At 37.0% G+C, this 23,828-nt stretch overlaps 1 protein-coding gene across 1 annotated transcript in view; it reads right to left on the bottom strand.

Moving 5' to 3' along the window:
• Positions 1–23,828, bottom strand: part of Dgki (diacylglycerol kinase iota) — a 466,489-nt gene that overhangs the window by 61,095 nt on the left and 381,566 nt on the right. Inside the window, 4 exon segments of the mRNA XM_063250554.1 lie at positions 13,195–13,317; positions 15,366–15,493; positions 16,534–16,574; positions 18,937–19,006. Of these exon segments, the coding sequence (XP_063106624.1) occupies positions 13,195–13,317; positions 15,366–15,493; positions 16,534–16,574; positions 18,937–19,006 (362 nt within the window).

Here is a 23,828-nt window from a genome sequence, read left to right on the forward strand (position 1 = left end):
ATCTGGTAACCAGCTTTCTGGTAAACCATGCAAGCCATGCAGCGCAATATGGCACATATGGGGAATTTCCTTCTACCTTGTCTTTAAAATTCAGTATGGTTCTCACTGTTTTGCCTTGTTCTGATTGTTTTGCTTTATTCAATATTCTGTTATGATTGGTTTTATTCTGTTTTGTTATGGGTTTTATTTGCTGTATCTGATAGAATGGAGAACTACTGTAAAGATAACAAGATATACTATGGTAGCTATCGTTGTTTTCCTTGTATCTTGCGTTGAAGTTCTGTACCAATTTTGCTGCTTTATTTTGATTGGCTTTTTTTTTGTTGTTGTTTTGTTGGATTTTACTATCTTTGAAATAAAAATAAATAAATAAATGAATACATCCAGATGAAAACATTCATGAAAGAAACAAAAGAAGACACAATAAATAGAAAATCATCCCATGTTCATGAATTTAAAGAATCCATTTTATTAAACTTTCCATACTCCCTAAAGTTACCTACTGATTCAATGCAATTCTTACCCAAATACCAATTAAATTCTTCCCAGAAACAGGTAAAACAATCCTCAAATTCATATAGAAACACAAAAGACCTCACACAGCCAAGAGAGTCTTAAGCAAAATGAGTAAAACAAAGGCATGATATTACTTTACTTCAAAATATACTACAAAGCACAAATAAGCAAAAGGGGCAGTGGTATAAAAATAGACAGATAGTCTCGAAAACAACAGAATAAAGAACACAAAAGTAAATCCACATAGCTGCTGCCCACTGATTTTCAAAAACACACAATTGGAATGGATAGTATCTCTAGTAAGTGATGTATGCAAAAGAATGAAATAAGACTTTGTCTAACATCATATGCAAAGTCCAGCTCAATATTCCATAAAAAAGTACAAATTTCTTTGGGTCAAATCAAAGTATATTTTAATAGTAAACTGAAATGGATCAAATACCTGAAAACTAGGAAGGTACCAGAAGAAAGTATTGTTGAAAAGCTCCATGAAATTGTTCTGAGCAATTAGTTTTTGATATGCTCTCAAAATCACAGGCAACAAATGCAAAAACAGACAAATATAACTGTTTTAAACTAAAAGGTTTGTGCACTACAAAGGAAAAAATAAGCTTGGCCAAATGAAAACCTCTCGAAAAACAAAACATTATTTACATAAAGCATTATGTAATTTAATAAATTAAATTTATTTATATTGAAACTAGCATAAACATATTGCAGATTAAAAAGCAAATGCCACTTGAATTCTTAAAGCAATTAAATTCAATGTTAAAAAAAAGTCTGCATTTGAAGTTGTCAGTTTCTCTTTGTGCTTGAGGGAGTTGGTTCTCTGGAATAGACTTTTCATGAAAAAGTGTTAATATATGAAATTATTCAACTAAATACAATTACAACATCTGGGAATGACTCACTGTATTAAATGAACATGTGCACATATCATCAATCTGACAGACCAAGACTTAGACACACATTGGTTAGTGGCTTCTCCATTAAACAGGGCTCTATCTCACTTAACATTATTAAGACCCAAAAAGCTTAGAGATAATTCTTTAAATTGTCTTCCACCTACATTCAAATCCTCTTACTTTTCAACATGACCAAATACAAGGCCAAAAAGACTGAAAAAAACTCTCAGGTTTCTGCTAGCAAAGTAGTAATACATGAAGAAAGAAAAGTATTGTATTTGTAAGGGCAAAAATCTTCAAAAACTATTGAGCATCTTGTGATATTTCATTGTTTTTCCTCAATAAATATGGAACTGAAATGATAGGCATTATGACCACTCAAGCCTTTATTCTATTCAAAGTAGAATAATGTTCTGCAGTAAGTTTTAGATACATATATTTTCTGATAAACTGATGAAATGTTCTACATTTGTAAGCTTGAATAAGGCAGCATTCTTTCTATTTGAATAATATTGTTTTAAATCTGCTTTTTTCTTTGAAAAACGTTCTTTTCTTCTCAATTCGCATCTTTCATTCAATAGCACACTTACACATAGCAACCTATCTGATCCTTCCTCAGCATGACTATAACCACTGTCTTTCTTGGAGACAAATGGGATTACCCATGGATTATCTCTTTTAGTCTTTCCTAAAGACAAGGGACAGATTGGCTGAATTTTGGGGAACCATCACACAGGCGTCTATTACTTTTTGGAGAGAATCATCCATAAATAAATGCCTGCCTCTCTTCCCCAAACCCCCAACATATATACCCTCTACGGAGCACTTTTGAACCATCACCTGCAGGGAACTGACTAAGGGATGGGGTCAGCACATGAAAGTGACTTTAAAATAAACATGCAGGATTGGTGTTAAGGACAGAGTGTGAGACAACTAGAATGGTAATTCATGGTCTAAAAATAATCAACAGAACATCCCCAGGCAACTCTCAGTGTGGTCCAGGGATGTGCTCTATTAAACAGTGAACTATTTCTCTCTCACAACATACTGTGGACGTGGTAGGGGAGCTATGTGATACCCACAATAATTCACAGATAGGACTACAGAAATAAGGCTCTTTTATTCTTGGTTATCACCATGGAATTATAACAGAATACCAAAGAGGGGTGCTAGTGTTACAGATAACTGAATTAGACAGAAATATTACAGGTAGTCAGACAGGGCTGGGGACTCAAAAGAGCCAGAGCAGAAGGCCAGATACATAGCAACTGTGGGGGAGAAAAATGCCTTGGCTGTGGGCCAGACCTCAAGGCAAAAGATAAACCGAACGCACCCACATACTTCCTAAGGATAAGCATCAGGAAGTGATACTATACCTAGATCTCTAATACCCCGAGGAAGCCAGAAGTCACCATTGCAACCCTCTCCAGGAAGAGTCACTTTTCGGTATTGGGAAGACTTGCTTCCCAATTTTGGTCTGATCAATCAATTTTACCCGAGTGATCATATTCCTAATCTTACTGGCTGGCTACAGTTCTATGCCATCTCATGCCCGCCTTGCAGGTTCCCATTTTAGAACTGTCTGCCTCACTTTGTAGTTTTATTCTATAAAAATCCCTAGAAATATTGAGTCTTTAGCAACCTACTCAGGACTCCTTCTGTCTCTTTCTCTCTCTACAAAAGCTTTCTTTCTCTCAATACACATATTCTGCTCTTAACTGCCATTGTTCCTAAAACTCATCCTTCCATGTTAGAGACCACAAACTCATACCAGACATCTAGTAGATTGGAAGTTTCATTTCCCTAGGATGAGCCATGAGCTGTGCTACCTCTATACTTTGCTCAATATTATAAATGTAAACAATCACTTTTACCATGGCTTTCATCCTGCAATCTAGAAGGTAAAGAGGAAAGGTACACATTAAAAAGGAAAATGAATGAAAAACCCTAACACTGAGATCAACTCCATGCATGTTTTTGTTATTTTCTAGTCTTTCCTCTACCTCTCAGATATTGTGGTATGGACCACAGAAACCTACCACTTTCTAAAGCACTCAATGAGCACCAATTCTATTCAAGAAGAGGAGGAGAACCCACTGGGATCTTGCTTTATGTCAATTGTGAATGTTGTGTCCCTCGACCTTCTGTCATTTTTACATTGTTTCTTTCTCCTTTTCTGGACCACTCCTCTGAGAGTCCCCTACGATGAATTTTTTTTTTTTTTGGTACCAGGGACTGAACTCATGTTTGCCAAGTAGGCACTTATACCACTGAGCTAAACCCCAGACCAATTTATTTACATTGGCAGAGGCTTCACAGCCAGACTGGCCTTTTTTTTTGGTACCAGGGGTTGAACTCACAACCTCATGCTTGCCAGGCAGGCACTTATACCACTGAGCTAAATCTCTGACCCTCCCCTATGATCTTTACATCTAGATTTTTCACACTCTGGTGAACTCCAACTGCACCCTCATGTGCTAACACTCTTGCTCCTGTGGTGAACATGCAGGAACACTCAGGTCTGGTCACCCTGTTCCCAGCCTAAGACATTCTGTTTGATCTCTATGAATCCCTTGAAAAGTTCTACATGAAAACCTATTTCCCAATGGACAATCCTTATAGACACATTTCTAGAATCTTTATCCCTGCTATGGAAATAGCACTTTTGTTTTTCTTCTTTCAAACTTCAAGGAATAATGCTCCACACATTCAGCCTGAGCCCTGAAACTACTGAGGGACAAGAGTCTTCACTGAAATCAAATAAGCCTACGGGTGATTCAATACACTTGGGAAGGAGGACTGTAGACGTGATCTCTGAGCACTAGCTTTCCTTGCTCACACTTTATTCAAGGGCATGCACTATTTATTCCCAGGCTTCTGCATTATCCTGGGGACTGGAAGGAGAAATTGCAAGATCTTGGATCTAAGTGACATCCTTGCTACCACCACTGTGGCCCCAAAGCATCTCTAATTAGGTAAAACAGACTCAGCATTCCCTTGGCACTGAGACTCCCCATCCACTAAATAATCCTCTCTTTGTTTTTGTTGCCTCTAATTATGAATATTTCTCTTAAGACAATGAACAAAGCACCTACAGTGAAAGAGAGCAAGCAAGAAAGAGTGAGTGAGATGAAAGTTATAGCAGCCACACAGAGTGGCATTGAGATGAGAGAAAGACAAACACACTCTCTATTCACATGGTCACCAATTCATTCAGGGTGGCCAAACAGCCTCAAAGGTAACATCACCACTAACAGCAGAGAGGGCTGAGGCTGGGGTGAGTTGGAAGGAAAGACAGAGATGGGCATTTTGGAGGAGGTGAGGAAATGATCCCAGAATGTATATCAGAGGGCTGCTTGGTGAGCCTTTCATCTGAGACAAATTTCTATTGTTCTCTTTCGTCTCATTATTTCTTGGTCTCTAAGTCCCTTGCCCAAATGCATATACTGATGATCCTCCTGTGAACTGTGCTTGAAATACACTGTTTACTTTTTAAATAGCCTCTTATGTTTAAGTATATATGGCTCTCAGAATAGAGCACTGTTTGACTATTAGCTTGTACAACCTGATTTCTCCCAAATACTTTTCTTAACTCAGCTTACTGAGAGCCCCTAAAAGCCCTTTGAGTTTGACACTTTACTGCCACCTACTGTTAATTTCCACAAACTCCAACAAAATGAGCAGAAAGGAATTTCAAATCTATGAGACAGGAGAAATGGGAAAAAGTTAGCAGTGAACACAGAAATAAAATGGATAAAATAAAGAGATGGAGTCAAAGAAACTAATACTTAAATTCAATATGAAAATCTGGAGCTAAGATGCTACACATTAGCATTTTGAAGATGGAATGAAAGAAGTTTTTAGCATGACACAGTCAAAGCTAAATAAAAGATGTGAGGCTCCACTTTAGAATTCGGCCTTTGAAATATATTTGCCAGCCTGAAGGGGAGTAAAAAAAGAGAAAAGGCATATTCTTCTAAAATCCAACCTACAGAGACCTTCCCACAGTGGAAATACCTTTTAAATAAAATGAGCCCCGTCTTTACCCTAGGGAGTTGGGAGCCCTGACCAAAAGCCCCCACTGAGATATAATCCATTTGGATTTTATGAATGCATGCTCTCTTTTAGGCAAGAAGCTCTGGATGGAGAACACAAGACATGTGAGTACCCCATACAGGGTTAGCATGTGAAGATTTTAAGAAAGCCCATCTCACATTCAACTCAGGATACTCAGTCTCTGCCTTGGGTTACAATGGTACTTGACAAAGGCTCAAGCACACTGAACTGTTTTCTGAAATCCAAGTAAGAACTCAAAATGCAATTTTAGAGAATGAAAGAAAAAATAGGGAGAGTTGAATGGTGCTTGGGCTTTTCTCCTAAAAATAACTGCAATGTTCTAGAAGTTTTCTTGTTGGCATCTCCTCCCTCCTTGTCCATGGCTCAGATATAGTGCTCCTGTTCAAGACACTGGGGTGGGAAACAGAATCTATAAAGTATCTGTCTCCTCCTAGCTTTTTGTGTTAATGGAAAGTACAGCTATTCTCTAATACATCACAACTAACCATAAACAGTGAAGGAAGTCTTTGAGAAAATAAGGAAACACACACACAAAATCACAGTGATACTGACAATGAGCAATAAAAAATGTTTTTATAGACATCATCTTCAAGATGAATTCTGTAAGTTCAATGTTTGACTATTAAGCACTGCTGTGAGTTTAACTCCATTCAGCAGATGTAGGAGACATTTAACTTGGAACATTTTATCCTTTCTTTCAGGAAATTCTAAGCTAGCTACAAAGTAACAGACATCAAACAGAGGATTAGAGACAACTAACACAATGCTATTGTTGTTGTTATGTTCAGTGATTAGCATAAGACCCAGAAAAGTTAGAAACCCAAGAAAATTGTGGTTTCCATCTCCCTGATTTCCAAATAAATATTATCCCCATGTTGTAGAGATTATATTTTGTCCAGTTCTCCTTGTTCAGAGGTCTCAGAGGCAATTCAAAGATGTTCCTCACTCCATATAACCCCTTCACCACACTTGCTGGGGCAGTTTGGGCACCCCTTTCACACTCCTGATCCCACGCCTCAAGGTGGTAGGTGATTACTGGGAGACATGTCCAGGTTTTATTCTGTACAAACTATGGTCTCTGGCTGTCAGAATCAAAACCAAATCTTTATCGCCAGCCCTGGTAGAAGTGCAGTATGCTGTGGAAAGATGAGCAGTGTAGTTTGGCTATGCAAGGAACTCACATACTTTAAAGAAGGCTCCGATCAACTTTCCCTCACCATCCCAGTATCCTGCATGTGGAAGTAGATAAGGTTGGCAAGTTTAAAAAAACAGAGCCACTTATCAATAAAAGTATTTCCTGGTGTTATAATCATTGGCAAAACTTGGGACTCATAAAAATGGCCAGAATTTGCTGGCATTGTTTTAAATAAAAATGCATGGTTAACATTAAAGTGATTTATCCTAGCAAGTATTGTTTCCCTTTCAATGTCAGTCAAAATGAGATGCATAGGGAATTCTATTCTGGTTGTTTCAGGAACTGATCTTGGAAATTAAAATGTGACTTCACTTTCACAAGTGGCTGACGGTCTCCACATTTATGACTGCTTTAAGGAGCAATTATAAAAAGCACAGAGCAATACATTTTACTGTTTTTGCACAAACATAGAGACAAGGAATTACTGTCTATTTGGCTAAATAGAAAAGGCAACACTTGAGGTAAGAAAAAGAGAAACAGTAGAAGAAAGGAAGATACATGGTTATCCTGCATTTTCTCTCTCTAAACTGATTATCCAGGATAAGCAAGATTTAGATCTGTCCAAGGTAAGCAGGAATGGGCCCCAACTATCTTGGTGAAACAGATGCCTGGAGCTATCTCTGTTCTGACAGCACTGATTTCATCTCTAAGATGTGTGCCAGTAAAAGCTGCATCCCACTGAGATTGACTATGCCCCTCTTATCTGATTGTGATGCTCAGAGGACACCTCCAAAACCCAATGCATCATCCGGCCATCCTTTTTCCTATTAGAACAGGGAGCTCTGACAATAAGCACAATTACCCTTCTTCTTAGGGTAGGGTCATAACCTAATGTTTCTAGAAGAAATTGGGAAAGGACTAAAGGGGAATGAAGCTATTTCTGCACACTGACCCAGAACATTTGAGTTTTCAGAACAGGGGACTTTGCAGGGCTGCCTTCTTGATTCTGTGATTAAGAAATCTAGAGTACATTAAAAAGATCAGGTTTTCAATTTAAAATATTATTAGGTATTTTAGATATCCCCCAAAACTTTCTTAGTCATATGTATTTTGTTAAGCATGCTTCAAGTAGAGGGTGCTAAATGACTATACAGGATTTTCAACTGTCTGAGGGGCATTTCTGGTGATATAAGGAGAGAAAATACATACTTCTCTGCTCTCGTATAATGATTAAATAAAATATGCACAGAACCCTTAAAAAGCCTATTTTTCCTTTGAGGCTATTTTCATTAATTTTATATCACACTTTTCATATAAAAATTAAAAAGTAAACTCTAAAGGAAATAGTAACCTCTATTTTGTTTTGTTTCCAGAATACTTTCTGCATATATCCATTATAGCACTTATCTGTGTGAACTTCAATAGTTGGTTTATATAAAATTTCCTCCTCACTTAAGTTCTTCAAGGGCCTACAACTAAAAGCTTTTAGATTTATATTTTCAATGACTAGCTATAAACACTGAGAGGCCCAATACTGATGTGCTCAATAAATGACTGAATAAACTGACTGATTTTGTTTCTTAGAATTCAAATAAAAGCACAAATCAGACTTAATTCATTATAGTTCAGTCTTGGAAAATATTATCTATTATTCGAGAAAGAAAGATTCTGCCAATCACAAGAAGACAATAGTCCTCAGCTGGCAGGTAACAAGATACCTGCAATAGTTTGGATTGAAATCTGCCCTAAGTTATTGTACTTAGTAAACTAAAATATCTAAGAAGTGAACTATCTCCTAGTTTCTTTACTTGTCTGCTCTTGACCCATTTCACTCACAGGTGAGTGTAAAGAAGACAACACGATCTTTATGCAATGCTTATTTTTCTATCTCATAATCCTAAAGTTACAGAAAAACATAATGTTCTTCCTTTGGATGCAAACAGATTCTTTCTACTAAAATTTAAATTGTTCACCTCCTTGTTAGTCATCTACCAAGAAGAAATACAATCTTGTTACAAATAGTGTTGATACAATTAATGATAAGAATATATTTTCAGGGCCTGGGGATTTAGCTTAGCAGTATAAGTGCCTGCCTTGCAAGCAGGCAATCATGAGTTTGATCCCTGGTACCGATAAAAATGAAAAAGACCAAAAAAAAAGAATATATTTTCAGAATCATATTTTAAGTAGAACTTTCTTAGACATCAAACAGAATTTTAAAAACTTAAATTCATTATGGTACTAACTATAAAATGGAAGTCAACCATTTCTCATTAAATCTTTTCAAAACTAGTCCTTAAAAGGTTGTCCTAAACTAGGCACAATAGCACACACCTGAAATCCTAACACTTGGGAACCTGAGGAAGGAGGATCAAAAGTTCAAGCCCAACCTGGGCAACTTAGTGAGACCTCTAGCTTAAAATAAAAAATAAAATTTGAAAAGGGGCTGAGGATGTGAAGGCCTTCAGCTCATCCCAAGCACAATACAAGAAAAAAAAAAAATCCTTCACTATATTCACAGGCTCTGAAGGCACTAGATGTACTTTGTGACACTGTTTGATCACAGTCCTTCCTGGAGGACCCGTGCACAAGTGGCCATATACCTACTTCCTTTAATATTATAATGGTTCTAAATAGAGACAACAGAAATGCAATTAGTATAGTAATTACAGAAATATAACGCATTCATCTTATTTACCCTGTTGGTTCATACTTTCTCATTCTTTCTAAAGGAAGGGTCTGCATGCATTCAAGAAACTAACTGTTAAAACTAGAAGAAGCCCCGAGACCCAAAGCAGTTGGGTTTGTTAGCACTTGAATGGCAGAAGACCTTCAAGTGGCCTCTGCTCCTGGAGGAAGAGTGAACCAGTGAAAGCACTGTATGTCTTCCTTTCTGTTTTCTATATGAAGTTGAAAAAAAGGAAATCCTGGAATTTCATCCCCTTTCTTATCTTTCAAAAGAATCAATTTTTTAAAAATCCTGGTTATTTACTTTGTTTTTCTCCTTCACATTGATTTCACTCTTTATTTTCTATCATTCTTTTATTCTTTAAAGAAAGACTTCTATCAAACTGAATGCTTTGCTTATTTGTATATATTTTTTTCTAAGTTACTCTTGGAAACCATTCTGTGAATGATATTTTAATCATATCCTAAAAACCCCAGGACTGTTTTTAGTTCTAAACATTTTTAAAGCTTCCCTTTTGATTTCTTCTTAGTGGTAATTAGCACTGTCAATCAGAAATTGAACAGTTCTTATCTCAGAGTTCACTGAAGTTTTAAAGCTGAAAGCAGCAAATGGCAATAGAGTTACAATTACTTTCAGGTTCTTTTCTCATACTGATTCTTTTCTTTTTCCTTAATTTTTTTTTTTTTTTTGAAACAAGGTTTCTCTATGTAGCTCAGGTTGACTTTGAACTCATTATATAGCCCTCAAACAAGTAGTGATCTTTTTGCCTCAGCCTTCCAATTACAGATACACTGTGGTGACAGGCCAGAGCCACCACAGCCATTTCATGTGCTGATTTGTGAATATTCTTCCTGGAAAAACCTTTCATACCAAATAAAATTACTTAAAGCCTCCACACACACACACACACACACACACACACACACATATATGGTGTGAGTCAAGTAGTGATAAAAAGTTATACAGAGTAAATCACAAAACAATGCACATTTTATATTTCTTTATATTGTTTAAGGTTTGAAAGAAAATCTATGCAAAGCAAAATAATAACATCATAAATCAGAGGAGTGGGTAAAATAAATCAGAGGAGTGTCTTCTGTATAATTTTTGTACCTATTTACATTAGGATATATGTAATATATACTTAACACTTTTAAAACAGAAGTCTAACATTAGTTTGTGTTTCAATGTCTCTTCTTCAATGTTGTTTTTAAAAATGAAGCAACTTTTAAGATTAGTTTTCAACTTTCACATAAGTTCACAATTGAACAGTTAATATAGGGTAGTATTTCTGTAGTATCAAAATTTGCACATTACAAACAGAAATCAAAGTAAATCTTCCTAGGGCCCTGGGAATTGGGGCTCTAGGTGTACTGACTTTTTGTGATCTCTTTAAGAAAACAGCACAATACAGTGACAAAAGAAAAAGCCATCAGTCAAACTGTCCTTAGCTCTATCCACCTGCTGTCTAGCCATTCAGTTAAAGTTTCTCCTCTGCTAGCCTCAGTTTACTTATCTTAAAAAATGGTTAATGTTTAAAGCTGTTGAAAGAACTAAAGATAAGTCATTATGCCTCAAAGAAGACAGGAAGTGTTGCATCAATAGTAGCTATTCCTCATATTATTAGGTATTTTCATAAGTCCAGTTATACCTATTTTGCAGCAGAGATAACCTCCAGATGAAATAAAAAGATGCTCCTCCGAAGGAATTAAGGGAAATAATAATTACAACAACTGATGATGATGATGATGATGATAACTAACCCTAAGTTGAGGTAAGGTATTTAGTTTGGCATGTCCTTCATTTGCTTTTAAAGTGGCTTAAAACAATCCATTTTTTGTGCAGTGGTCTTCAGGGAATCAGATTGCAGTGGGGATGACTAATATGATCTCAGGTGTGTGAGGTCCAGTTAGGCAACTCAAAGGCTGGGGATTGGATCAAGAATCAAATAATTTATTCTGATAGTTGCCAATGGAAGATCAACCAAAATTAGAAGGAATCCCTAAAAGAACAACATAGTGGGCTCCCTATATTCAGAGATCCATAGATTCAATCAAGTGAAGATAAAAGATATGGATAAAAACTGTGTTTATACTGAGCATAGGCAGATATTTTTGTCAGTGTTCCCTAAACAATACAGTATAATAAATGTATACAGTATTTACTAGTAAGTACTCTATGCTAATACTGCACCATTTTATTGTGCACATCCACAGATTTTGGTATCTGCAGTGGGTCAAGCAAAGTAAGTTCTGCTTGTGTGTGGTTTGTGAACATTCACAGATTTTGGTATCTGCAGTGGGTCCTGGAATCACAACTCCTATAGATACTGAGGGATGACTAAATAAAATTAAGATTAACTTAGATCCTGGGTTTTAAGAACTTGGCTATTATATAAAGTGGTACATTTTTTGTGATTCTTGGGAAAAATACTACCTTACAAAAAATCACTTTATACATCATGATATACATCAATATATTTTATACAGAAAGTATAAATTGAGATAATATTCCACTTTTTGAAAATGGTCTGAATACTAAATAATTCAGCTGGCTTGAGTAGGCTTAATTTCTATTTCCACAGCTAATTAAAACTCTAATTTTCTAATAAGTCTGCCCACAGATAGATGATCAGTTCTTTAATTCATGGGTGGCTGGCTCATCTGGTTTACAGATCTCAATTCTGTATAAAAAGGAAATGGAAAAACATTGAATTGTAAACAATCAAAATGCCACCAGAAACTAACACAGTTTAATTAAAAAAGAAAATCCACTACTTCTCTTTTTTTTGTTCTCCTTTTCACATAAGAAAATAAGAAAAAATACAGAGAAGTAATTCAAATGAAGTCTCCTTTTGCCCTCAAAGTGTCCAAGTATAACCTTTGCCAATGAAATAATTAGCTTGAAATTTCTCATTTTTCTCCCTTTTGTTGCACCAAATTGCTTCTGATCCTCCTTTAGAAACAATGTGCTATTTTGCTTCTTCAGTTAACCCTGGTCTTCTGAGCACTTCAATAATCTTGCTACTGGGTCAAAAGGTAAGACTGCGTGTTACCAGGCCATTGTCGGTATTTTATTGCAACCTCAGATAGGACTGAATACCAGCCTATTTCAGGAGCTGCTGTAAATAAATGTAAATCTGAGATGGAGCAACTGGCTAATATTAAAAAGGGATGTAAGGAATATGTCTGTGACCACTGGCTGCACTCCAGAGCCTGCTATTGCAATTAGGGATGGCAAAGGAGGGATTTAGGGCAAACAAGGTACCAGTGCTGAAGTACAATTCTACCCTGCATCCTGCTTTCCTTAGGTCTGTGACCAGACCTGAGAGGAAAATCCCTCCATTGTTTTGACCTGTGAACAAATTGTGCATTTATTTACTCACAGAGACAACCACACACAAATGGAACTTACTTTGACCAAAAAGCTACTGTAGTAATATACAGAATGCATACACACAGGCTATGGTCTAGAAACAAGGGAAATAGCAAATGCTCACACAAGTGGAAAACTGTGTCACTTCCAGATTCTCATAATTACTCTCCTGTATGTCTTTATGATGTAACAAGCAAGGACACAGGATAAATATGGGACTCTAATAGAAAAACAAATTAATAGAGCAATGGCAAAGTTTAAACTGCTTCTAGATCTATGTGCAAAGTCTCCAAGGTACCTCAGGGGAGAATGAAGCCTCATCAAGAGTCTGGGGCAGACAAAAGTGAGCAAGGGAAACAGAATGTCAAATTGCAGGATAACACAAAGGTGAGACAGCTGGAGGACCCTGAAGAGAGTCAGTCCAGTCTGTGATATCCATGGTATAAATCCTCCCCCAGCGATCACAGCAACACAAAATAAAATAGCCAGAGACTCACTGTAGCACACGGGAGTGGCTGAGATCTTTTATATCTGCATCATCATAGTGGGGAGTTATCATTCCCAGACCACTGTCACTCAGCATGCGCTTCTGCAGGGCAGGAGTCCACCAGTCTGACAGCCTGGAGGAAGGAAGGCCGCAGGCAGTTAAGTGTTCATAGCAAGCACATGACGCGTCCTGTTCTTCCTCAGGATGATCCTTTTCTCTAGATGTGAGAAGGAAATCCATCTTCACTGAGGATTTACTTCACATTTACTATTTCATTAACATTTCTCAACAATCACAAACTCACAATATGGTTTTGTCCTTTTTACATACAAGGACACTGAGTAAGAAGCAATGGATTCAGGCACAGAAATGAAAATTAGAAAAGAGCTATTATATCTGGAGCCGAGTCGACCTCAGAGGTCTAACCAAGGGCAAAGTTGTGCCTTTGTTTCATCATGTGGCATAGGGAGAATGACAGTGCAGAGCCCAAGACTACCTCAGCAGGACAACTTCATTCTTCATCAGAACCAGTGTGAGAGCCCAGACTGGGCCCCAGTAAACACCTGGACGCCTGCGCCAGTCACTTCAGCAGCAGCATGCAGTGCTGCATCCTTCCCCATAGCAAAGAAGGCTGAGGCAGAGCCGCAGCCTGTGAAGCGGCCCCACAGACCTCTAGGTTCTACTGGCCTACCACTTATGCCTAGCGATCTTTCCCTCATACCACACAGCCCTGATGCCCCTGGCGCTGGCTTTCCAAAGTGCCTCAGTATGTATCCCACTCTGCCCCTCCTGCCAGCTCTGGATGCCCCACCCACTCAGGACATATCCTGGACAGCTTGCGGCATGGGTGGAGTGACAGAGCCTCCAAAATAGCAGCAATGAGCAAAATACTGAGACACAGCCAAAATGCAGGGGCAGACAGGGAAAAGGGTTACCTTAGGTGAATATGTCTGCTACTCTGGGAGTGTACACGATTTGTGTATGCTGTGTAGGTGGTTGTGTGTCCTTTCGAGAGCAATTCTTACTTTGCTACTCAGACCTTATAAATCAGGAAAGTCTATGAAATTCATCAGAATTCACAAAGGCAGAGATTTTTGTCTGCTTTTATTTTTCCATTGTTGTGTTTTTCCAATACACATACACAAACCTTCCAAATATTTCTGAACTGTCAAGCAATTCTGAAAGAATTTAGAAATATTAATAATACTTTGGTAATACAATGTAGTAGTTAAATGCATGGGATCTGGCATCAGAAATCTCATTTTTCTTTTCTTTTTTGTGCAGTATTAGCCAAGTATTATAACATTTGAAGCTTCAATTTTCTTACCTGTAGATTTAAATAATTATGGAACAAAATTTTTGCCAAGCATGGTGCCTCAGACCTATGAATTCCAGCACACAGGAGGCTGAGGTAGGAGGATTACTATGAGTTTTCTGGGCTAAATAGTGAACTCAAGGGATATCATGTCTCTATCAAAAAATTTAAATATTAAAAAGAAGAAAATTTTCAAGGTCATTGTGAAATGACAGTAATAATGATTTTAATAACATAAGACTTAAGTATGCACCAAATGCCAGAAACCATTTTAGGTGTTTTATCTGTAACAGTTTTTTTCCTCTTCTAACAATTCTCTGAGTAGGTATTACTACTGCATTTTATGGTCAGAAAACAAGCCCAGAACACTTAAAATAAAGTCATTGTGAAGTGGTGGACGAAATATAGGATCACACTATTCACAGCTCTTAGAGCTTGATATGGTATAGTAATTATATAATCAGTATGCTTCAGGCAGTCTAAAACAGTGCAGAAGAAAAGAGGAAGAGGAGAATAACTACCAGGTCAAGAGTGTCACGTTTTTGAGTAACAGACAAAATAAAACAAACATGTATGCAATAAAGCAAACTTTTGTATTTTCTTGGTTTGGTGGGCAGTGTTGTTGTAGTGGGTAAAAATATTCTGCCATGATATCAGCTTGACAGGGAATAAAGTTTTCTACACACAGCCATTCATAGACAGTCTAACAACAGATCCAGCTGGACTTTGATGGAAATAAACACAAGAAAATTTATACTACAAAACAGTTAGCTGCCATTAGAAAGTCAAACTGAAAGCCAGAGCAGATATGGAAGTCACCTGTGGTCAGCCTCTTGGCAGTATCGACCAAAGAGAGGCACACTCACCCTGAGGCCTGCTCCACCACCAAGTCAGGCATGCCCGGAGGTGTCCCTGCCTGCTGGGACACCACTGTATCTGGGTCGAGAATAAAAATCTCATCTTGGGAAATCTCCATCACAAAGTGCAAATGTTCCTAAGGAAGAAAAGTGAGTCTGTCAGATGACTGACAGGACATTCAAATCCACCATCCAAAGGATAAATAAACAGACCATGCTTGGTCTTGAGGTACAATGAAATTCTGTGTCATAAGGTCACTGAGTTTCCTTTGAAACCTGAGCAGTTCATGTCCCTCCCTGAAACACCAGTGGGCAATGGGGAGAGTTGGGTTCCTTATTCAGGATTTCCAACTGACTGCACTCTTCTTAGTGCAACTGGAAATGGTCTCTCCTCTTAATCTTCCTCAATACTGTCAAAGAAGTGATTCCCAGTCAGGCATGATGGCACATGCCTGTAATTCCAGCACTCTGGGAAGCTGAGACAGAAGGAATGTAAGTTTGAGCCTGGCCTGGGCAGCTTAGTGACTTCAGGAGTCTCTGTGTGAAAACAGAAACTAAAAAGGGTGGGAAACATAACTCAGTGCGAAGGCCCTAGGTTCACATGTGAAGTACCACAGGAAAAAAGGAAGAGAGGAGGAGAAGACAACTCACGGGCTTTTCACTAGGGCCAGTGTGAGTGCATGGCAGCTTGGACTCAAAGCCAAATGGCTTCTGGGATGACTGATTTTATCACCAGGTTTAATATTGAATTTTACAATTTATTCCAGAACAATTCCCAGAGTGAGACAACTTGTTAACCTTAAGTAAAAATGTTGCTCATTATTGAAATTTAGAGCTGATGAACTGAAACTAAACAGCCTACGTAAACATCTAGGATCTTGAACTAGCTATCTGGAAATGCATGCAATGCGAAGTGCAGGCTAGTGATTATGTTTAGAAGTCAGGTTATTATCTGTAGTCATTTGCAAGGTCAAGCCCTGCCAGTAAGTCCATGAACCGCAAAACAGATGAAGATAGAAAGGTTCATGGTTTGGACTATGAATGCCATTCCAAAATGCATAAGTGTTGCTGTTAGAAAAATGTATGAGAAAAAAAAAAATGTATGAGATTAGCTGTTAATACGGTAATGTGACCTTAGGAAGTTTTCAATTTCATAAGCAAGCTGAAGAAAACTTACCTGAGATCTGTCTATTCGATAAAAGCGGTCTGCAGAAGTCGCTAGGAGAAAAAAAATACATGTGGTATTCAGCGTCATCTAATCTGTCACCAAGTTTAAGCGCTCCCTTTCACTGTGCCAACAAAACTCATATGTTCCAGTCATGCTAGCCAACCTGAATCCACAGAGAGAAACTCGGTCTTCCATACTGCCATCCCAATATGTAGGAAGTCTATCACACCTGCTACCTAGATTTTACTACATTTTAAGAACTACCTCAAATTCTTCTACTTCCATGTTAATCCCTAGCCCAGAATGTACTGTTCTTACCTCTATGCAAATTTATATTTTGTTTAAACTTCTTGCAGAGACTATGTTTACAGAAAACTGAGACAGAGATCTGAGACCTGACTCTTTAAAGGAGAATTATTAAAGGACTGACTCTCTAAAGGAATGTTTCTTTCTTTTTTCATCACTAAAAATCTGCAGGACCTAAACAGAATTGGCACTTGAGTTTTAGTAAGTTAAGGAAGGCAGGGAGAAGAAAAAAGACTGTAGTTAAACAGACTTGTAGGTAAGTGACTTTTATTTTTGGAAAACAACTTGAAGATGCAGGCCAGGACCAAATCTGGACTTAAAGGGTCATTTCAATTTCATACAGCATCCCTAGGTATATGTCTGAAGGAATCGAAAATACAAAAGAAAAAATACATTTAAGCATTCTCTTAAATAAGATTGAGCTTCATATGTGGCTTAAAAAAAATCTGAAGTATAAATTTTAGGAGTCCAGAAAATATTTTAAATTATTTTTAATATAAAAAATTATGTTGTTCACAACTGAAACCTAACAGAGTGCAAATATTATATTACAGGTAGATTTTTTTATCAAAAAAGAACACAAGAGAGAAAAATTCAAAATACAAAACTTTAAAAAAAATAAAAAATGTTTAAAGAGTGGCTTTTTCCAAAGAAAATCCAGTAAGAAATAACATAGTCTTTGCTTTTTAAAATGAAAGAGTAAAGTCAAGTCTGCCCCATATGAACTTAGCATACTCTATCCTTCTCAGCAATATTTTAGAAATGATATTAAACACGTTTTAACCATTAGTAGGCATTCAGTGAAGCCTTCTATAGAGTAGTATCTGCATGGTTACGGTTTATACCGTAACCGTATAGATGTCCTATAAGAAACACATGCTTTCCCAAGTGGGGTTTTTGGAGCAGCAGTGAATAGGTGGAGGCTGGTTGGAAGAGTTCTCACTCTCCTAGGCTCCTCTCTGCTCCCTGTCCACTAGTGTCCTCTGCCATGTCATTCTGCTGACCATGCAAGCACTGACATCTCTGAAGTGTGAGTTGAAATAACCTGTTTCTCTTTCTATCTGTGTGTGTCTGGATTGTCTCAGCAATGAGAAAGTGATTAAAACATAGCAAAGACCATTATCCACATTAGTGGTTTTATCAAGGTTACATATAGAGCACAATAACTACATAAATATTTTCATAATTTTCTTAAATAAAAAGATATTACTCTGTGCATTTAGTAATAACAAATCACCGTGATCCTCTTTGCTGTGGAGGAAGGAACTCTTCAGAAGCAGTTGCTGAGCCACTAAAGAAAACCTGTTTCTGATTTTTGTGGGATACAAATTTTATAACATATATACATAAGTGTCTGTCTTCATAACCATGTGTAGTTCACCAATGTTGTAATACTCATTTCCACACATATCTCCTCTCAAATACACATACATCTAACCAATGAACACTATACTCCCACACAAACAACACAGAGACTGGGTGTGGTCAATACTCTAGGTGGTATATGAGCAAGAATGCACAAAAATGAGAATGTGCTTTGGTATGGATATGGTAATTAAATAGATAATTAGGACCAGGCAGCATCCAGGAGTGAGAAGAGATATGGCAAATGGACTCATTAAGCAATCATAAAATAACTACCTCATTACGCATGCAGTATATCATCCTCTGCAGAGCAGATCTGAATGAAGTTCAAATTTTTTTCCTTTTTACAAAAATTTATACATTATATAGAAATGACAGTCTCACCAAAAAAAAAGAAAAGTTCTATGACATGCAAATCACACAAGAATTAGTATCCATCTGTACTTATAAACTTTCTCTATTGGCACATGACAGATTGAGGGAAAGGGGAATGATAAAAGGAAAATGTTAGCATGAGCAGTTTAAACTGAGTTCAGGTAGAGTTAATCAACATGCTTCTAGGGAAAGGTCTTCGGGAAAAGTAACCGCAACATTAGCCAGTCCACATGATTCAAGATACAAATTCTGATCAGGCAGTGTCAAAGGAAGCCTTTGGGAATACTAGTTGCACTCTAACCAATCCATACCTTTCCTAGGATTTCCTAGCCCACATCCCATTCTGGGAAGTACAGAAACACTCACCATCTAGGAAGCACCAGCGGGGGGACAGCCTCTGAGCTGAGAGTGCCCTGGGGAAAGAGGTTTCATGGTCCTGGAAAGAGACACACACATGCTGTTGAGTCTCCCTGTGACTGATCCACAGGCTTTCTTCCCTCCTGTCTGCCACACTGACTTCCAGGAGTGAGCATTCTGGCCTGAACAAAAAAACTGGTGAAAATACCACAGTACATCCAACTAGAAACAGAAGTATGGTTCTGCTTTGAGACTATTTGAGAACTTCTTAAATTGAGTCCCACATAAAACTTTGAGGGACTTATCTTGAGGGACTTATCTTGCCTACTTGCTTTGGGGAATTTCTTTCTCTCTATGACAAGAAGGAACCAATGACAGTTAATTATAGTTCACATTTCAGTTCTTTGCATAGGCCCAACATAGGCAAATGATGACAAGAATCCAACTCCTGGTCAGATGGGACATGTAGTAATTATGAAACACAAAATGCCCCCATGGGGACTGTCAAATCTTCTTGAACTAGAGGAGTATCTATTACATAGAAAGAAAATCAGGCTTGGATGTTGAGGTCATCTCTACCCTCAGCTATTTCCACCAGTCCTGAGTACAGTGTAGTGGAAAAGTTGTAGCAGGCAGTCCAATGCGAAATTCATCAGTTTTACACTGATCTGGCCAGCAAGTGTACTCTTATCTTAACATTTACTAGGTTTTTCACTTCTAATTCCTGCAATGTTGTCTCTTATTTGACAAGACCACTTGACATAAGCAACTTCATTCCTTCTTGTAGGCTTTGACAAAAATATTTCTGTACTCTCCAAAGCTAACTATTTTAGTCCAGAGATTGGCCTCCTTCTTCCTTAATGTTACATCTGTAACATTATTGAACGCTATTGCTCCATTTTTAAACTCTCTTTGCACTGCTTATTCTCTCTAAAAGATAAATTATCTTTGACTGAGCTATTACATCTCCACATAATTTCCTTAATCTCTCCTTTATAGCTCAGCCATATTCTTGGCACATGCACTCAATGTTCTCTTCCAACTTCTAGGTACCCACTTCATAGCCACAACTTCTAGAAGTCTGGCTCCTATAAATCTTCCAAAATATTACAAGGACCAGCTTTTTCCTGAGTGATTATTCTCAGTCCTCAAATTTCCTTGGCATCTTTAAAATGTTTACTTCTTTCAAGAAATGAAGGCTGCACAGGCAGAAGAACAGAAAAGGAAATGGCAGGTTGAAAATTTAAGGATTATATCTATATGATTCCAAACTTTCAAAAATTGAAACCTTCTCCTAAGTGGGCTCACCAGTGATAACTGGTGGGGGAGAGTGCTTTTCAAGTTTATGACAAGTGATCTGGAGACTTCTAGTTCTGGTTCACTGTGCAATTGAAATAACTTATAGGAACAGGGTGAGGGAGGGAGGCCAGGTCTCTGGGGCAGGGCACTGGGAGCTTGAGCCTTATTCTGAGCCTTATTCAGAACTTGAGGTGTTGAGATATAGGGAAATTCCCAGACAGCAGCTATGCTGCTAACAATGTAGACTCACCAGTGGAAACACAGGTGTAGCTAATCTTGGAGAAGCAAAAGGAATAGCAAAGAAAGTATCAGGGCACTCAAGCAGAGCTTGCACTGACTTCCCTAGGGCTTATTCAATACTGCTGCTCAGCAGATCCTCAAGCCTATGCTCATCTCAGTGGTTCTCCAGGCTTGCATGGGTGCATCAGGATCCCAGGCCGAACCTCAGGACTACAGAAATGCTGGGATGCAGCACAGAAATCTGTTTTAACAAACTCTTTGAATGAATCTGATGGCTAAAGAACTATGGATCTAAAATTGTAAAGACAAAAAGCACCCATCTTATTAAAACTCTTGGGTATGACAAGTGTTTAATATAAATGGGTTCTTTACATTAAATAACTGATAGAGGAAAAACTGGTCTCACTTAGGACTGATGCCAAAATTTCTATTTATAGATATGTAATTGAGATAGCTATGGATACAGGACTGATGCCAAAATTTCTATTTATAGATATGTAATTGAGATAGCTGTGGATACAGAAGTAGATGCTTTCCTCTTTTGAACTGGCTGTGTTAACACGCTGATGGAGCTAAATGAAATCTTGACATATGCCTATGCTTGTGAGAATTCTGTTTAAAATTTTGAAAATTATGTTTTAACATGTGATATCTTGTTTTAGGAGAATTCAAGGTTCTTAATGCATTTTTATAAAATGTGTAAAGCTACTAACATCTCTGAATTTGGTGAGAAATATAATTATGGACCAACAAATATGAAACTGATTTGAAATATTTAGTGGCAACTGTGAAAGTTATTAAAGATAGTAAAAGAAACATGATTTCTTTTCAAATAGTAAAGGAACTTAAACACCAAGGACACTTTCTGAATTCTGATGTTGAATATCAGAAGCAATATGAAGACATACCCTAATTTCCATAGGTAAAAAATTAACTGAAATTATACGCAAACATTTGATTTATCACTTTCAAAATTTAAGACTATATAATGCTATCATTAGAATATTCAGATTAAAGAAAACTGGATACTATTTGGTACAAAATACAGTTATATCAACTGCCTCCACTGCATGACTAGCATAATTCTGTATCTTTTTATGTGCAGGTGTCTTATGTCTGGTGAGTTTTATGCATGTGTTTGACTTCATTTATTTGGCTTATTTTGCTCATTTACTTACTTTAACTCCAGTTATAATTTTTCTTTATCCATTCAAATGTTCCTTTTGGTTTCCATAAGAAATGTCCATGTACTGAAAATGAGTACATGATTCAACTTGGCCCATTTCTAAGATAAAAGTCACAAGCCCAGAGAGCATCTGTCTGATACCACAATGACCAGCTGCTTTGAGACAGTGATTCCTGTTCTTGTGGGTCCTCAGGTATTGTTAATACATTTTACTGATCTTAATTATTTTCTGATCATTTTCTTTTGACCTGAACTTTGAATTAGGACCTAGTCATGAACACAGTGTATGCTCTGGAAAGAGATTCTTTTTAAGTGTGCTCTGAATGTTTTTTGTTAAGTGTGGCTTCTTTTTTTTTTTTTTTTTTTTTTTCTTCCTTTTTTTTTTTTTTTTTTTTATTTAAGAGGAAAAAGAGAAAAACACAAAACAAAACAAAGCAGTGTAAGGTTACATATAATACAGAACTACAAAAAAAAGCATAACAGTAAGAAATCACCTGTTAATAGATTACATATTATCATCTTGGAAATAGTTGCTCAAATCACAGTATCAAAGAATACAAAGTAGACATTCAAACAGAGAGACTACAAACAGCTGTGTTCAATGATCCAAAAACATTAATATAGTCAGCTATTCAACATCCCTATACATACTTGCTGTTATATCCGTTAGAGCTCTTTTTTCCCCTTCCTCTCTTTTTACAACAAAATTTACACATTTCAGATTTTATTACTCCTTAGTTCTTATTACTTTTTTTGGGGGGGGAGAATAAAGTCAAATATGGCAGAACAAAGCTGTCAGTGAAAAACCAAGGATAGACTTAGCACATGATGTAGAACAGAGTATACGGTTATTAACAATAGTTATCAACGTTGTCTCTTGTTTCCTTAAAAAGATTTGTCTATCTCATTAGATTTATAAAGTTGGACAAAACAGTAGAGAACAAGACCAATAAAACTTAGACATTGTAAACATTACAGGACTTCCAAAGGAGACAATAGTCAAACCAGAATGGGCATCTTAGTGAATCTTACTGCCTTCAAAGTAGTTGCTTATACCCTCGGACCTGATACTATCCCACAGAATGGAACAGAGTCTAATCAGTCAAAACAAGATCGTGGGAGCATTACAGGACTTCAAAACAAGTTAATAGGAAATCGAAAAGAGTTACTATTATATATCCTAATTTTTAAAATTTTTCCCTTAATTAAAATAAACATAAGAAATAACTAAATAATTTTTTTAAAGAATAATAGTTACCATAGTGTCTGTCTTTTTCCTTGAGATATTTGGATAAAATTTCATATACTATAGCTTCAAATATTTTCATATCAAGAAGCCCGGAATAAAGCCTTTCTAATTAATAAGTGAAAATTTTATAAGGCTTCAAGGCCACATAATGGGGAATCATGATTGCCACATATTTTCATATATTTGAATCATTACTTACATTAGGGAAACTATTCGGTATTCATACATGCGAGATTGATTTATTTCACTTATGAGTATGGTCTCAAGCTGCGCCCATTTATTGATAAATATCTCAATGTGATCCTTCTTTATAGCTGAATAATATTCCATTGTATAGAAATACCACAACTTTTTTATCCATTCCTCAGTTGATGGCTTCTTGATATTCATCTGTTTAGCAATGAAGGATGATTAGTGTCTGCACCCCACTATAGCACTGTTTAATGCTATTTGGTAGATACGATATTAATCTGACTAGTTTTAAAAATTCAGGATTGAAATCTTTTACCCATTTACATTGGTTGGAAAGCAGAGTTTTCAAAATTCCTCAAAAAGAAGATCAATTGAACATAAGATACAAGATAATGCAATAAATATAGTGAGAAACACTCCATGAAATCTTGGGGTATAAGAACCAAAGGATTTCTCAAAATGCCATATAGTATTTATACATTGACCCACAAAGCGTTTGATACAATACAGCTCAATGTCTTTCAAGAAATTTTGTCTGAAGAGAATGGTATCACTTGATGAAGACACACTGGTTGCCATATAGACCTGCCAAATACTTTAATGGGTCTTTGAATAGGTTTAACAATTCTTGAATCCTGAAGTATTATGCTAAATAGGATTGTCCATATATACATGCCTTTTCCTGGAACCTTGCTTTCTGTAGATTATCTAAGTGATCTAAAAGGCACAAAAGGG

This window comes from Cavia porcellus, unplaced genomic scaffold (genome assembly GCF_034190915.1).
Source record: "Cavia porcellus strain 051 isolate PalLab524CR breed Dunkin Hartley unplaced genomic scaffold, mCavPor4.1 scaffold_6, whole genome shotgun sequence".
NCBI lineage: Eukaryota > Metazoa > Chordata > Mammalia > Rodentia > Caviidae > Cavia > Cavia porcellus.